The 17,776-nt window shown below is 44.3% G+C and overlaps 1 protein-coding gene across 1 annotated transcript in view; it reads right to left on the reverse strand.

Moving 5' to 3' along the window:
• col4a2 (collagen, type IV, alpha 2) overlaps positions 1–17,776 on the reverse strand; it is a 100,742-nt gene that overhangs the window by 23,166 nt on the left and 59,800 nt on the right. Inside the window, exons 5-7 of the mRNA XM_020461754.2 lie at positions 731–865; positions 570–614; positions 287–403 (exon numbers count right to left, since the gene is read on the reverse strand). Of these exons, the coding sequence (XP_020317343.1) occupies positions 287–403; positions 570–614; positions 731–865 (297 nt within the window). The remainder of the gene's footprint in view (positions 1–286; positions 404–569; positions 615–730; positions 866–17,776) is intronic.

Consider the following 17,776-nt stretch of genomic DNA (forward strand, 5'->3'; position numbering starts at 1 on the left):
GAGGCTGAATGAACTGCCAGACAAGACTCCGCTGATAGCCAGGTGTAGCAGTGGTAAGGTGTTGGGACTGCTGTTGGGACTCTGCTGTTGGGACAGCTTTATCTAGGCCCTAACAGTTTGTGGGCACCGTTTGTCAACGTTATAGTGCAATTAATGTATTGTTTAGTGTTGTGTTGCGTAGTGGCTTTGCTGGCATGCATGTAAAAAATATATATATTTTGTTTGCCCACCAAGATGTACATACTAAAATCGCAACTGCTGGTGACATCACTGGGTTCATACGTACATTATACCCGGGTTGGCCATCGTAGCCTGGTTTCCCTGACAACCCTGAATCTCCATGTGTTCCGTTGCACCCGTCTGCTCCAGGTTTCCCACGAGTCCCTGCCTGTCCTGGATGGCCCTGGAGATGATATGGAGGAGTTAATGACAGACCTTTACAACATCATTGCATGTTGTATTAAGACTACTCACAGTATTAACAAGACAACAATAGATTATTTATTGGCATGGGTGTGTCTGCTATTTATTTGTTTGGAGAAAAAAAATCCCAATATTATCCCACTTACAGGAATACCGTCAGATCCAGAAAACCCAGGAACACCAGTCATCCCCTGAGGAGAAATGAAAAACACTTATACAAGTCCATACCAACACTTGATGGGTGGACACACTACTAAGCCAGAGTCTGAGCTCTCTAGTGAAGAATTCTCCCGTCAATGTTCCTCACCACAGAACCCTTGGGGCCGATGAAGCCTCCTCTGCCCCGGTCGCCCTTCTCTCCTTGGACTCCTTGGACTCCTGGATCCCCTAGGCCCCCTGGAGGCCCATTGGGTCCCTGCGGGCCAAGAGGACCAGGTTGGCCCTGAGGAGGAGGAGAGAGACATGTTAATCAACAGAAGAAAGGAGACATGAAACACATCAAGGGATGGAGAATGATAAATATTAGTGCTGAGCGATTAGTGCTTTTTGAGGTCGGTTCAGTTTCGTGTTCGTTATTAAAAAATTATTTTCGGTTTCAATATAAAAATACAAAAATGAAATGCTCTATGCATTAGGTGGGTTGAATGCTGTAACAACACTGAATAAAACAATTACAATTAAACAACAATAAAAGTCCCATGATGGTAGTGACTGCCCATTAATGCTTATCACTTATTAACCATAATTTATTTACATTAATTTAATAAAATATTTGTTTTAGTTGATTACTTAATTCAAAGTCATCATCTCATCTCTATAGCGCTGCTGCCTATGCTGTCTGACAAAATCACTATTTTAGTAGTTCTTCAAAGTAAATAAGGCATACTTTTATGTTTGCTGAATACCAACTATGAATCACTTAGATCATGTCGATCACGGGTTCTATCTTCTCTCCTCGTACAACCCGCTTCTCACCGCTTTCCTTCCATTGACAATGAATGCGGTGTTTCACGGTGTGGTGCACCCCTAGCATACATGGGCCGTCTCCATGTCTGCTCCACACAAATTGGGCACGTTTAAGCAGGCGTGCAATGGGTTATGGTCATTGTAGTTAATTGCCACGTTTTCTGCACCTAACTATGTAGAATATAGGCCTGTTGGAAACTACAACTTCCTACTACATTTCACAGATCAGGCTTGATCTGATGTATCTTTACTGAAACTGCACATTGAGCTCACAGAAAAAAACTTGAACCAAATAGAATTCAAATAATTGAACTGATGTCAGTGAATTAGTTGTTTAAAATAAAAATAAAAATAAATAGGGGCACACTGCAACACAATAATTTACAAATGAAGCATGTATGTTTAGTGAGATGTTCTCTTTATGTGTGTGAATTGGACCATTTTCCTGTCCCGCTAAGCTTTCAAAATGTAACGAGTACTTTTGGGTGTCAGGGAAAATGTATGGAGTAAAAAGTACATCATATTCTTTAGGAATGTAGTTAAGTACAATTTGTGAAAGGATACCCAAAATAACTACTCAAGTAGTACTTTAAAGTATTTTTACTTAAGTATTTTACACCACTGGCGCTTTAGACATACCATTGTTGTAAAAAGAACATGAAAGGCCATTCACTCCCCTTATAGGCCGGTAACAGGGCTTTAGTGTTTAATAGAGGTGAAAGCACCACAGCAATGTCAAATGATATAAAACAACTACAGCAGCTAAACATGTTGCAGTGGTGGTGAGACTCCACCCAGTGGTGGTGAGACTCCACCCAGTGGTGGTGAGACTCCACCCAGTGGTGGTGAGACTCCACCCAGTGGTGGTGAGACTCCACCCAGTGGTGGTGAGACTCCACCCAGTGGTGGTGAGACTCCACCCAGTGGTGTTTTATGGTTTTATTACAACAACCTACATGGAGAAACAGTTTTTCCACTCTGGGGGAACAGTAAAGAAGCAGAGAGATGGATTCCAGGCAAGGGTCAGGGTGAGGGATATTAAATCCAATTGTTAGATGATAACACCAAAGATGGTGGATAAATGAAGATGTCTTACTCAGGCCGGTTAACAATGAACAAAAGAGTCACAATTCCGGTCTACTTAAGGGGTGGCTCTCCCATAGACACCAATGCAATAGCAGCTGGATCTGGTCTACTTGGTTCATTGACTGTATATGCACCAGAAAAGATGAAGGAGTGGCATGTCTCACTTCCTCTTCCGTCTCTGCTAACAGCCCCCTCCAAATCAAAACCAAACATGGATTTCATGTTGTGATCTCACTTTGTGTGTGCACAACTGTCTGTGTTTCACACCTGTTTGTCCTAACTAGTCAAGTTGCTGTACGGGCACCAGAGACGGAAGAGGAAGCGAAACACCCCACCCGCTGTTTTTTTCCTGGTTCAATGCTGCCACAGACAGGAAGCAGACAAGAAGTAGAATGGAGTGTGTGCACGTAAACATGGACATCCATGTTTGGTTTTGATTTGGGGGGTGGGGTGGTAGCATCTAACAATTGGATTGAATTATTTCCTGGGCACCGCTCAGTGATGTAAGGGACAACCTATCAAGAATAACTGTCTACCAACTACGGATAAACACTGAGTGTACAAAACATTAAGGATGCCTGTTCTTTCTGTGACATAGTTCATATACTGACCAGGTAAATCTGGTGAAAGCTATGATCCCTTATTGATGTCACATGTTAAATCAGTGCAGACGAAGGGAAGGAGACAGATTAAAGAAGGATTTTTAGACCTTGAGACAATTGAGACATGGATTGGGTATGTGTGTCATTCAGAGGGTAAATGGGCAAAACATTTAAGTGCTTTTGAATGGTGAATGGTACTAGGTGACAGGTGCACCGGTTTGTGTCAAGAACTGGAATGCTCAATGGTTTTTCACGCTCAACAGTTCCCCATGTGTATCAAGAATGGGTCACCACACAAAGGACATCCAGGCAACTTGACACAACTGTGGGAAGCACTTTTAGTCGACATGGGCCAGTATCCCTGTGGAATGCTTTCGACACCTTGTAGAGGCCATGCCCCAAAGAATTGAGGTTGTTCTTGGGGGGGGGGGGGGGGTACAGTGTACATTGAGGCGTAGAACACATGCTGCTACACAGTTACAGATTTGGTTGTGAGTTCTCTCGAACACATTCACTATGGAATGCAATTAGACCTAGTCTTATTAATAAATGAAATAATTAATAAAGAGGTCTATGTTTGGGCTAGCATACCTTCAGAGTGAACTGGAAACACCCAAAACCTTGGTTAAGACTTTGTAGTATCAATTTATGTCCACCAGGGTGAGTCGTGTATCTTCTTGAGTTTGTAAAGTTATGCATACTGAAAAACTGCTCTCTTCTACCATCCAGTGTTTAAGTGAGAGACGATTTTACTGTGAAAGAAAACTCAAGTGTGTTCTACTCCTAGGAGTTGTGCTATTAGAGAGTGACTATGTGAATGATGCATACTGTACTTTATATCTGGTAACTCTGCCTGGGAGCACGCCAAACTCTTCATATATGAGTATCTGTTCTGATCTGTGATAACCACTCAGAACAAGTGCTTTCATGCAATGTACCTCTGAAACCTACTATATCTCACACACCTCTTTCTCTTTCTCTTTCTCTTTCTCTTTCTCTTTCACACACACACACACACACACACACACACACACACACACACACACACACACACACACACACACACACACACACACACACACACACACACACACACACACACACACACACACACACACACACACACACACTTCCTTTAATCTCTCCATCATATACACAGAGCACACAGTCAGATAAGAGGCTGACTTGGGGCAGAATGTTCTGTCTGATGCAGGGTGTTCTGTCTGATGCAGGGTGTTCTGTCTGATGCAGGGTGTTCTGTCTGATGCAGGGTGTTCTGTCTGATGCAGGGTGTTCTGTCTGGTGCACTGTGTTATGTCTGGTGCACTGTGTTCTGTCTGATGCAGGATGTTCTGTCTGATGCAGGGTGTTCTGTCTGATGCAGGGTGTTCTGTCTGGTGCACTGTGTTCTGTCTGGTGCACTGTGTTCTGTCTGATGCAGGGTGTTCTGTCTGGTGCACTGTGTTCTGTCTGGTGCACTGTGTTCTGTCTGATGCAGGGTGTTCTGTCTGGTGCACTGTGTTCTGTCTGATGCAGGATGCTCTGTCTGATGCAGGGTGTTCTGTCTGATGCAGGGTGTTCTGTCTGATGCAGAATGTTCTGTCTGGTGCAGGGTGTTCTGTCTGATGCACTGTGTTCTGTCTGATGCAGGGTGTTCTGTCTGATGCACTGTGTTCTGTCTGATGCAGGGTGTTCTGTCTGATGCAGGGTGTTCTGTCTGATGCACTGTGTTCTGTCTGATGCACTGTGTTCTGTCTGATGCAGGATGTTCTGTCTGATGCAGGATGTTCTGTCTGATGCAGGGTGTTCTGTCTGATGCAGGATGTTCTGTCTGATGCAGGGTGTTCTGTCTGATGCAGGGTGTTCTGTCTGATGCAGGATGTTCTGTCTGATGCAGGGTGTTCTGTCTGATGCACTGTGTTCTGTCTGATGCAGGGTGTTCTGTCTGATGCACTGTGTTCTGTCTGATGCAGGGTGTTCTGTCTGATGCAGGGTGTTCTGTCTGATGTAGGATGTTCTGTCTGATGCAGGATGTTCTGTCTGATGCAGGATGTTCTATCTGATGCAGGATGTTCTGTCTGATGCAGGATGTTCTGTCTGATGCAGGATGTTCTGTCTGATGCAGGGTGTTCTGGCTGATGACTGTTTAAAAAATAACAACAATAAAACAACAATCATTCACAATGATACCCATGTCGGAGTTGAAAAAGGGAATCAGAGCGTTACTCAGACCAGCGTGTTTTGGTTGTTGGTTGTTTGAAACTACACAAAGTCTAATCTACCAACAAAATATAATGGTCTGATAAAGGTGCTCTGTGTGCAGAAAAAAATATAAAACAGTGATAGAGATGGTAAAAGGAGTGGAAGAAGGTAGTGAGGATAGTAGTTATGTCCCTGTTTCTTTATCCCGCTCCATCGCTGTCTCTCCCTCTCTCTCTTCCTGTACTGTAATAATTTTCTCTTTTAATAATAAAACAATAGGACTATAGTGATAGTCATGGCATACATGAAGAGAACACACACACACACACACAGAGCCTAATTATTCTCAGTGATCAATTGATCTGATCCTGGTTCCCTGCCAAAACAGTTAGTGCATACAGTGCATTTGGAAAGTATTCAGACCCCTTGACTTTTTCCACATTTTGTTACATTACAAGCTTATTTGAAAATGTATGAAATAGTTTCCCCCCCTCATCGATCTACACACAATACCCAATAATGACAAAGCAATAACAGTTTTTAGAAATTTTTGCACAAAAAAAAAGAAAGTGGAAATATCACATTTACATAAGTATTCAGACCCTTTGCTCAGTACTTTGTTGAAGAACCTTTAGCAGCGATTACAGCCTCAAGTCTTCTTGGGTATGACACTATAAGCTTGGCACACCTGTATTTGGGGAGTTTCTCCCATTCTTCTCTGCAGATCCTCTTCAAGCTCTGTCAGGTTGGATTGGGACAATCGCTGCACAGCAAATTTCAGGTCTCTCCAGAGATGTTTGATCATGTTCAAGTCCGGGCTCTGGCTGGGCCACTCAAGGACAATCAGAGACGTGTCGGGAAGTCACTCCTGCGTTGCCTTGGCTGTGGCTTAGGGTAGTTGTCCTGTTGGAAGGTGAACCTTCACCCCAATCTGAGGTCCTGAGCGCTCTGGAGAAGGCTTTCATCAAGGATTTCTCTGTACTTTGCTCTGGTCATCTTTCCCTCGATCCTGACTAGTCTCCCAGTCCCTCCTGCTGAAAAACACAGCATGATGCTGCCACCACCATGCTTCACTGTAGGGATGGTGCCAGGTTTCCTTCAGATGTGACACTTCAGGCCAAAGAGTTCAATCTTAGTTTCATCAGACCAGATAATCTTGTTTCTCATGGTCTGAGAGTCCTTTAGGTGCCTTTTGGCAAACTCCAAGCGGGCTGTCATGTGCCTTTTACTGAGGACTGGCTTCCACCTGGCCACTCTACCATAAATGCCTGATTGGTGGAGTGCTGCAGAGATGGTTGTCCTTCTGTAAGGTTCTCCCATCTCCACAGAGGAACTCTGGAGCTCTGTCAGTGTGACCATTGGGTTCTTGGTCACCTCCCTGACCAAAGCCCTTCTACCCCTATTGCTCAGTTTGGCTGGGCGGCCAGCTCTAGGAAGTCTTGGTGGTTCCAAACTTCTTCCATTTAAGAATGATTGAGGCTAGTTTGTTCTTGGGGACCATCAATGCTGCAGAAATGTTTTGGTAGCCTTCCCCAGATCTGTGCCTCAACACAATCCTGTTTCAGAGCTCTACGGACATTTCCTTCGACCTCATGGCTTGGTTTTTGCTATGACATGCACTGGCAACTGTGGGACCTTATATAGACAGGTGTCTGCCTTTCCAAATAATGTCCAATCAATAAAATGTATTACAGGTGGACTCCAATCAAGTTGTAGAAATGTCTCAAGGATGATTTAAGGAAACAGGATGCACATGAGGATGCTCAATTTTGAGTCTCATAGAAAAGGGTCTGAATAATTATGTAAATAAGGTATACCTGGGTTTTTTTATACTTTTGCAAAAACGTTTTTGAAATGCTTTTGCCCTTCGTCATTATGGATTATTGTGTGTAGATTGATGAGGAAAAACATTTATTTAATCCATTTTAGAATAAGGGGTCTGAATACTTTCCAAATGCACTGTATATTATGACCACATTTTGTGACGTTTTTGTTAGTTTTGCACTTGGCTGTTTGAGCACAGAACATGTTCTTCTGGAGGCAAGCTGAAGTTCGGAGCCGAAGTCTACCCCGTTGTTCGTAATTGGTCAACAGTAGGGACTCTCCAATAATGTTATTGTTGTCATTCAACGACTTGTTATCGTGTACATTTTTTAATTGCGAAGTCCTGCACCAAACATCTTAGTTAGATCTAAAAGCAGCACTGCTTCTTGACACACTGCTCGCTTAACCCGGAAGCCAGCCGCAACAATGTGTTGGAGGAAACACCATCCAACTGACAATCGAATTCAGCTTTCAGGCACCAGGCCCGCCACAAGGAGTCACTAGAGCACGATGAGACAAGGAAATACCAGCCGGCCAAACCCTCCTCTAACCCAGGCAATGCTGGGCCAATTGTGCGCTGCCCCATGGGGCTCCCGGTCACGTCCGGCTGTGAAAGGGAAGGTATTTTAAGGGAGTATGCTAGCACACTCGTATTCTGACGCCTGTAACCCTAACCTTAACCCATTTATTTTTTTACCCCCCTTTTCATCATATCAAATTACGATCTTGTCTCATTGCTGCAACTCCCCAATGGGCTCGGAAAAGGCGAAGGTCGAGTCATGCGTCCTCCAAAACATGACCCGCCAAACTGCGCTCTTTAACATCTGCCCGCACCAATGTGTTAGAGGAAACACCGTTCAACTGACGACCTAGGTCAGCCTGCAGGTGCCCGGCCCACCAAAAGGAGTCGCTAGAGGGCGGTGAGCCAAGTAAAGCCCAACCCTAAACCTTATCCCCTAAACCTAAAATATACTTTTTCCTTGTGGGGACTGGTGAAATGTTCCTATTTGTCTGAATTTTCCTTGTTTTACTGTCCTTGTGAGGATTTCTGTCACCACAAGGAGAGTAAAACCAAACACACACACTTAATTTAGTCACAACACAATCGTCGCCGGTCTCTCAGCTTAACAGTGTGTTTTGACAGTCTCCATGTCTTTCCCAAGGCCTGAGTGGGGTCATAAGGTCGTAACCTGTGAGGTTCGGTGTTGACCGTGTTACTGAGAACCAACAAACACACAAACAACTCAAGCCCAAGGGATGTTTGTTCTGTGTACCGAAACAGTTGGGGCTATGGGCTAGGACATGGGTTCACAAACTTTTTTCGTCCACGACCCCATTTTGATATCTGGTCTTAATGCAGACGAGAGCACTGCTGAATCCAGCTTCACACATATATGAGCTGGCAAAGGGTACCACGAGTTTTAATGCTCTGAGGGAGATGGCAGGGTATTATTCCCTCTGAGTCAGGAACCAAAACTCCTCCGTAGTGACCTGTGAATGCGTTGTCTGTAGTGTTCGGTCACATGACAGCTCGAAAGGCCCCACTTGACTGTTGCATCCTTGAATCCTTCCGATTCAAGGGCAACAGCCAAGTGCGGTATTTTCCCACAATCGGGGCAATCTGGGCAATCTGGTTGAATTTGATCTTTTAGATTTCAATAATGTTCATTTAGAGTTTTAGGTTACAATGATTTTGAGATACGAAGATGATATATTTTGTTTTTTTGGGGAGTATTTTGGAAATTCTCCCGCGACCCCATTTTCATACACTACATATACAAAAGTATGTGGACATCCCTTCATATTAGTGGATTCGGTTATTTCACCACACCTGTTGTTGACTAGTGTATAAAATTGAGCACACAGCCATGCAATCTCCATAGACAAACATTGGCAGTAGAATGGCCTTACTGAAGAGCTCAGTGACTTTCAACGTGGCACTGCCATAGGATGTCACCTTTCCAACAAGCCAGTTTGTAAAATTTCTCTATATCTATAGCATACAATGATATAGTTCCAGTGAAGGGAAGTCTTAACTCTATAGCATACAATGATATACTAGACGATTTTGTGCTTCCAACGTTGTGGCAACAGTTTGGGGAACGCCCTTTCCTATTTCAGCATAACAATGCCACAGAGTGGGGTCCACTGACAGAGTGAGGTCCATACAGAAATGGTTTGTTAAGATCGGTGTGGAAGAACTTGACTGGCCTGCACAGAGCCCTGACCTCGACCCCATCAAACAATTTTGGGATGAATTGGAACACCGACTGAGAGCCAGGCCTAATCGCCCAACATCAGTGCCCGACCTTACTAATGCTCTTGTGGCTGAAAAGCAAGTCCCTGCAGCAATGTTCCAATATCTAGTAGAAAGCCTTCCCAGAAGAGTGGAGGCTGTTATAGCAGCAAAGGGGGGATCAAGTCCATATTACTGCCCATCATTTAGGAATGAGATATTCGATGAGCAGGTGTCCACATACTTTTGGTCATGTAGTGTATCAATTGACCCCACATTGGGTCGCGACCCCTTGTTTGGGAACCTCTGGCCTAGGAGCTGGAGGGAGCAGAGAGAGCGTAAACAAAGTCAGACAACAATGTAAACAAACTCCCTAAACCCCATTATCACAGAGTGATAAAGTGGCTCATTGTGGATTAGTCATTGTGGATTAGTCTGTCGTGTATCTGACCACCAAGTACTGCACTTGAGAGGGGGAGTGTGTGTGTGTGTGTGTGTTTTTGTGTGTGTGTGTGTGTATGTGTGTGTCTGTGCGTCATCGATGCATGTGTATGCATTGTGTAGGAGTTCGAAAACAACATGACCATAAAAAGGTTTAATGGCTAGATGTCAAAGGTCAACATGAGCCCTAGTCAAGGGCAGTATAAAGCTTGGAATGTATTCTGGGGTGTTTTGGGTGAGACGGTTTTGGGGTACAAGGGTTGTTTTGACCGGGGGGGGGGTCTCGGTCCTGTCCCAACGTCATCCGCTGTTCTCAATTAGAGACAGACAGATCGTCCTGACAAAACAACATGGGCTCTCCTCCCTTGAACAGGGCTGCTGATGTAAATGTCAATCACTCTGTTGTCATTTATACTGCAACACACAGGATGTAAACCATGGCTGCTTGGGGTGGAACCAATTCAACAGTTGGAATAGGAATTTGGAAAACAACAATAAAACAGAAGTGTTACACAACTGCTAGAAACAAAGTCTTTCAAACAAACTAGAGATGATTTCAAAACCATACACCCATTGGATGAGTGCATTCTGGTTCAGTAAGAGGATGGAGTCTTGTGTAGTTTTATGGTAGTAAAGAAACGTAGCCTTGTCCGAGCCGGGAACAACCCATAGGGGCAGGAGTCTCCTGTTTCTGTAGAGTGAAGAAGCTCTTCCAGCTCGTCCTATCCAAGTACACCCTATACTAATTGGAGTTAAGATAAGATGGAGCCGGAGAAGAAGGCAGACATTTTACGTGCCCCCAACCTATTGTGTTTTTTTGTTGGTTAATTTGCATTGATTGTAATTATTTTTGAAATTTATTTTGTACATTATGCTGCCGCTACCGTCTCTTATGACCAAAAGTAACTTCTGGACATCAGGACTGCAATTACTCACCCCCGATTGGCAGACTCCTTTTGGTCCTTTAACGAGTCTGATGAGACCGATGCGAATGATATACTGCTTTCTCGGGATCAGGCCCAGATCCCGGTGATTTGCGTGAAGAGGAGGCGGAGAAAAATGGTCCAGAGGTAGGGGCTGCCTTCTGAGAATTCATAGGCGATCGAATAAACCCACACTTCCTTCCATTCTGCTAGCAAACGTGCAATCTTTGGAATAAAATAGATGACCTAGACATAATATCTTATGCTGCCTGCAAATTTTTTGTGCGGGATTATTTGCTGATGTTGCTCTGTTAGGGGTGCGTGTTTGCGCCACAGGGTTTTGTTTTCTCACGGTCGTTGTACCGTTTGGACCCTAATTTAGGAGTAGAGGTTTCTCCTCCGGGTGTGACGTTATTTCCCTGTGTGTGGCGACTTCGTTGGGGGTGTTTCCCCACTTGTTGTTGTTGTGTTGGGACTTTCAATAAACGATTGTGCTACTGGGACTTCCTTGCTCTCCTGCTCCTGACTAATGCACCTGCCTCTTCTTAGGAGGCACGTAACACATACATCCGGGAGAACAAGTATTTGATACACTGCCGATTTTGCAGGTTTTCCTACTTACAAAGCATGTAGAGGTCTGTAATTTTTATCATAGGTACACTTCAACTGTGAGAGACGGAATCTAAAACAAAAATCCAGAAAATCACATTGTATGATTTTAAAGTAATTAATTTGCATTTTATTGCATGACATAAGTATTTGATCACCTACCAACCAGTAAGAATTCCGGCTCTCACAGACCTGTTAGTTTTTCTTTAAGAATCCCTCCTGTTCTCCACTCATTACCTGTATTAAATGCACCTGTTTGAACTCGTTACCTGTATAAAAGACACCTGTCCACACACTCAATCAAACAGACTCCAACCTCTTCACAATGGCCAAGACCAGAGAGCTGTGTAAGGACATCAGGGATACAATTGTAGACTTGCACAAGGCTGGGATGGGCTACAGGACAATAGGCAAGCAGCTTGGTGAGAAGACAACAACTGTTGGCGCAATTATTAGAAAATGGAAGAAGTTCGAGATGACAGTCAATCACCCTCGGTCTGGGGCTCCATGCAAGATCTCACCTCGTGGGGCATCAATGATTATGAGGAAGGTGAGGGATCAGCCCAGAACTACACGGCAGGACCTGATCAATGACCTGAAGAGAGCTGGGACCACAGTCTCAAAGAAAACCATTAGTAACACACTACGCCGTCATGGATTAAAATCCTGCAGTGCACGAAAGGTCCCCCTGCTCAAGCCAGCGCATGTCCAGGCCCGTCTGAAGTTTGCCAATGACCATCTGGATGATCCAGAGGAGGAATGGGAGAAGGTCATGTGGTCTGATGAGACAAAAATAGAGCTTTTTGGTCTAAACTCCACTCTCTGTGTTTGGAGGAAGAAGAAGGATGAGTACAACCTCAAGAACACCATCCCAACTGTGAAGCATGGAGGTGGAAACATAATTCTTTGGGGATGCTTTTCTGCGAAGGGGACAGGACGACTGCACCGTATTGAGGGGAGGATGGATGGGGCCATGTATCGCGAGATCACAACCTCCTTCCCTCAGTAAGAGGATTGAAGATGGGTCATGGCTGGGTCTTCCAGCATGACAATGACCCGAAACACACAGCCACTAAGGAGTGGCTCGGTAAGAAGCATCTCAAGGTCCTGGAGTGGCCTAGCCAGTCTCCAGACCTGAACCCAATAGAAAATCTTTGGAGGGAGCTGAAAGTCCGTGTTGCCCAGGATCTGGAGAAGGTCTGTATGGAGGAGTGGGCCAAAATCCCTGCTGCAGTGTGTGCAAACCTTGTCAAGAACTACAGGAAACGTATGATCTCTGTAATTGCAAACAAAGGTTTCTGTACCAAATATTAAGTTCTGCTTTTCTGATGTGTCAAATACTTATGTCATGCAATAAAATGCAAATTAATTACTTAAAAATCATACAATGTGATTTTCTGGATTTTTGTTTTAGATTCCGTCTCGCACAGTTGAAGTGTACCTATGATAAAAAATGACAGACCTCTACATGCTTTGTAAGTAGGAAAACCTGCAAAATCGGCAGTGTTTCAAATACTTGTTCTCCCCACTGTACATGTCTGGTGTGTGTGTGTGTGTCTGTGTAAGTGTACGTGTGTATGTGCGTGTGTGTGTGTGTGTGTAAGAGATTACCGTCTAGTGCAGTGCAATGGTATGTACACTGGGCTGTATCTTTCTGCATGGCTAAAACACAGAGCAGATAATTGCCAGTCGTTATGTGAAACTGATAAAGGTGGGGGGAGCTATTTATACAGGGTGTGCTTGTATGAATCAGGTGAGAACACCTTAACCAAAACAAGAGGAAATCATCACAGTGGACCTGAACAAACAGCACAATATCTGACAGTTATGTCTAAAGCAAATGAACCCCATGACCTTACTCCTACTCCCTTTCTCTTTCCCTCCTTCCCTCCTAACTCTCCTGCTCTACCTTTTCCTCATTTGCCAATCTTCCTTTGTCCACTCAGTCCACCCTCCCCTACATTAACTCTCTATTCTCCTTCCCCCCTCTCATCCTCTCACATCTCTTCTATCTATTCGCTGTCTGAATCCTAAATCTTCTATTGCCTATACACCTCTTCTCCTCCTTCTCTGTTCCTTCTCCTCCTTACACCATGTAACACATCTCCTGTCCTCTCACCCTTAGTGACCTAAACCTCTCTGTTATATCTGAAGCCCAGCTCCTTCACAAATAGAGGGACACATAAAGTAGTAGTGAGGATGGATATCAGTCCCAGGCCAACCTCTTTTAGAAATACAATGAGAACAGCAGTAGAGAACTAATACCAAACAGTAAAGGCCTTTGGCATACATACTGTAGCAGTGAGATGTTCCTCCACCACAGTTATGAGAGACAGGAAGAAAACATCTGGACTGTATTTTAAAAAGTAGAGTTATAGAGTGAATGAGCAGCCCAACCTGCTTAGAGCTATGAGACGGTTCAGATACAGATGTGTTTGAAAGCAGCTTTAGTGTACCATAGACAGTATAGACTCTCAGAATATCCATTAAAATGATATAGACCCACTGTGGATTAGTACATACACAGCTAAAATTGCAATTTTAAACCCTGCCACACTAAACCACCTTAGCACACATGCATATCGCAAAAAGACTCACGCCTCTACAACTGCTTCCAGGTGGAAAGGGGTCTGCCCTCAATCATACTTAACAGATGTCAAAGGAAGGGCCAAAGATAGAGAGATGACGGGAGAAGGGAAAAAAGAGTACAGGAAAAAGAAGGAAAGACAACGAGAGAGAAAGAGAGAGAAAGCATTGACACACATTCAGTGTCATAAACCAGTGCATAAACTAGCCAGGACAACGGCAATAGAGAAAACAATATATAGACAAAGCAAACATTTGACTTCATAGCTATCAGATAGCTATATGTGAATCGTTGTAATGTAGCTAAACAGATAGTATAACAGGCAAAAATGACCAAAAACCAATGTTATCCAAGGTAGATGTCAATTCTTCGTAGGTAGCTAACTAACAATTCTTTGTGGCTATCTGGCTAGCTAACAGTAGTAGTTAGCCAGTTAGCTCTATTGACTTGACCTACGGGCTTACGACCTATGCGACCTACGGGCTTACGACCTATGCGACCTACGGGCTTACGACCTATGCGACCTACGGGCTTACGACCTATGCGACCTACGGGCTTACGACCTATGCGACCTACGGGCTTACGACCTATGCGACCTACGGGCTTACGACCTATGCGACCTACGGGCTTACGACCTATGCGACCTACGGGCTTACGACCTATGCGACCTACGGGCTTACGACCTATGCGACCTACGGGCTTACGACCTATGCGACCTACGGGCTTACGACCTATGCGACCTACGGGCTTACGACCTATGCGACCTACGGGCTTACGACCTATGCGACCTACGGGCTTACGACCTATGCGACCTACGGGCTTACGACCTATGCGACCTACGGGCTTACGACCTATGCGACCTACGGGCTTACGACCTATGCGACCTACGGGCATTGTAGGCAGGTAACCATACCAAAATAAACAAAGCATGTATTTATTAACATATCAAGATAAAATATTGTAGTCAGGCAACATATGAGATGTGAATAGGCAACATATGAGATGTGAATAGGCAACATATGAGATGTGAATAGGCAACATATGAGATGTGAATAGGCAACATTTCATTCTGAAGTTGGAGTGTATTTTCTCTCGCTTCAGTTCAAACAATGGCCGCCATTCATTTCAAGAAAAATGTCTTAATTTTTATGTGGTTGTGTCCTATTTCATTGCATACTTTCCATTTAAGTTTGCATCAATGCATGCTTCAAAATATGTACAAATGGAGTATACATTCCAGAAGTGCCCTCCGTGCTCTGTTTCGCATATTTCGATTTGGACTCATACTCCGATCCTCCCATGCTCCAATTTGCATGCTCGGAGCATTTTGAAAAACACACCTTTTGAGCTTTGCTCACTCAGTCTTTGAAGGCTGGTTATGGATATAACAGAACTTCCAGCATGACAGAGATATCCGTTGCCCTGCACCTGCTGATTACTCCTCTATCTTTTTCAATCCTCTTGTCTCTCTCCGTCTCATTTCATGAGAAATCAGGCCTAAAGGGACACAGCCAGCTGTCAATTAGGATACAAATCAAAAGAAAAAAAGGAAGACAGGAAAAAAGAGAGGGATGGGCATGGTCTGTAAAGAATGGATGGGGGTCAATAGTTCATGACCTGACCTGCCGATTGGACCTTTCTTCTTTTTGCCCTCTTCAACTCTTTCAACTGCACCTCATCTGAATCACAATCTCTTTTTCTCTCTTTCTCTGTCTGGTAATGCTGTCACGCATTCACTACTGATCACTCCTCTCCTTGTGAGATACTGTACCTCTGTCCATTCTTCCCACTCTGTATTTCTATGCCTTGCTCTCTCTCTCTCTTTCTTGCCTCATCCCCCAAGTATTCTAATCAAAGTATTAGAAATAAAGGGAGAAAGAAAGAGAAACATGGATAAAGAAAGAGAGAGAGAGAGAGAGAGAGAGAGAGAGAGTAGAAGATATGAAGGGCTAAATTCCTGTTTCTCCTATAAAGATGTCTCTTATTCCACACCACCACCATGGTCAAATGATCCTACGTCATATCTTGTGATCCAACCAGGTGATGATGCTACAAAGAACCCCTGTGCCACTCTGGTTTTGCCACATTTCACAACATTAACAGCGAGAATAGTTACATTCTGCCCATAACACAGCATATCGACATACACACACAGGGTGACGATAACTGACCTTGGGTTTGTGATGTGATGATGCAAAGGTTCCAAATGAACAATGTTACACATTCCCAGTTACCTCACCATGTTATATTAGGGGCATTAGCACTGGTGTGTATGCTGTATGTGTGTATGAGAGAGAGAGAGAGAGAGAGACAGAGAGAGACCAGCCACGCAGGCTTCCCTTCCTACCCTCCATGCCACTGGTCCATGTTTAGAGCCCGGTGGTAGTGTAGACTAAGAGAGAAAACGAGGCTTGGCTTTGGTTAGTGTGTAACTCTGTAAGCGCACAGCAGTAAACATGCTATGGTCCCAAAACAGACACCCCCTGAAACACATACACTGAAGTCTTCTCTGTACCCCCACCCAGAAACACAGGCCCAGGCCTGCCATGGGAACAGGACGAGCAAATTACCAGACACACAGACAGAGAGAGTAAATAAATAAAATAACTAAAAATGTGAGTGAGATAGGGAGAGCGCTAGTGAGATGGAAAAAGAAAGAAGAGAGAGAGCAATAGAGAGAGAGAGAGAGAGAGAGCGAGAGCGAGAGAGAGAGACGTTGTAAAAGTTCAGTAAAACACCATTCCTTCCAGTTCTGGATTAGATCTACCATCCACTGTCTGCTTTCTGTCTCCAAGTATCAGATCGCCTCTCACTTCATCAGAATGGCATTAACCACACACACACATACTGTCAGAGGTGAGGAGTGAGTGGTGTGTAAAGGTGTGTGTCGATGGGTTACTGACAGAACTCTTAACAGCACTGAAGCCTCTTCTCCCCTCTCTCATCTCTCTCCCTCTTGCAGCTGTTCTGTCTGCTTGAAGCAGAGCCTCAATGAAAGCTCATAAGCCTCTGCAATACTGTTAACCTGTTGCTGCTGCTGCATACCTACACATCAATCCATACACTGCAATATCATGTTGGTTCTCTCGAAATGCTTAAGCTTACCCCGACTATCACCGGCAGTCACCGGTGAAATGACACAATAAGAGTGTGTGAGGGGAATTTTGGACTGGGATCATTAATACGATTCCGACATTTCAGCAGGATTTTAGCTGTGCCGTGTGAAAGTAAAGATCAGGAGGGATCCCTATTGGAAGAGAGGGGACTGAATCTAACCCACTAACTGAACAAAGGCCTGGTCTAAGCTGGTCTAATGTGAGGAAGTCCACTTTACACTCAGTAATGAGAACCAGAGGCCTAGGTGTGACACACACAAACATACAGTACATACACACAGTGGCTCTGACATTCCTCAGACTTGTGTGTGAGAGCCTCTTAAGTTCTCTCTCTCTCTCTCTCTTTCTCTCTCTCTCTCTCATTGTGTTTATTGGCAGCCATTATTTCTGTAGAAGAGCTGGAGCTCACATTTACCTTTTAAAGACAAAGACAAGCAGCCTCGGTGCATGACTAATTGCTTACATACTTGTGTGTGTATGTCTGTTTGGCCTACTTTATACAGAGATGTAATTGAAGTCACACACTCCTCTGTAAGTGCAGTGTATCATTCAGCATGCCCTCATCAGAGAGCTGCTCTGTGCGTAGCTGACCAGGGCCCAGTGATGCCAAACTAGTTCTGGACAAGCTCCCAGACTATCACTTATAAACAGTCTGCCACTTCTAGTCCACAGGCCTGCTGCAGCACAAGGGCAAGACAGGGGGTTAAGATTTGTGTGTGTGTGTGTGTGTGTGTGTGTGTGTGTGTGTGTGTGTGTGTGTG

The sequence above is a fragment of the Oncorhynchus kisutch genome, linkage group LG26 (assembly GCF_002021735.2).
Source record: "Oncorhynchus kisutch isolate 150728-3 linkage group LG26, Okis_V2, whole genome shotgun sequence".
Classification (NCBI taxonomy): Eukaryota; Metazoa; Chordata; class Actinopteri; order Salmoniformes; family Salmonidae; genus Oncorhynchus; species Oncorhynchus kisutch.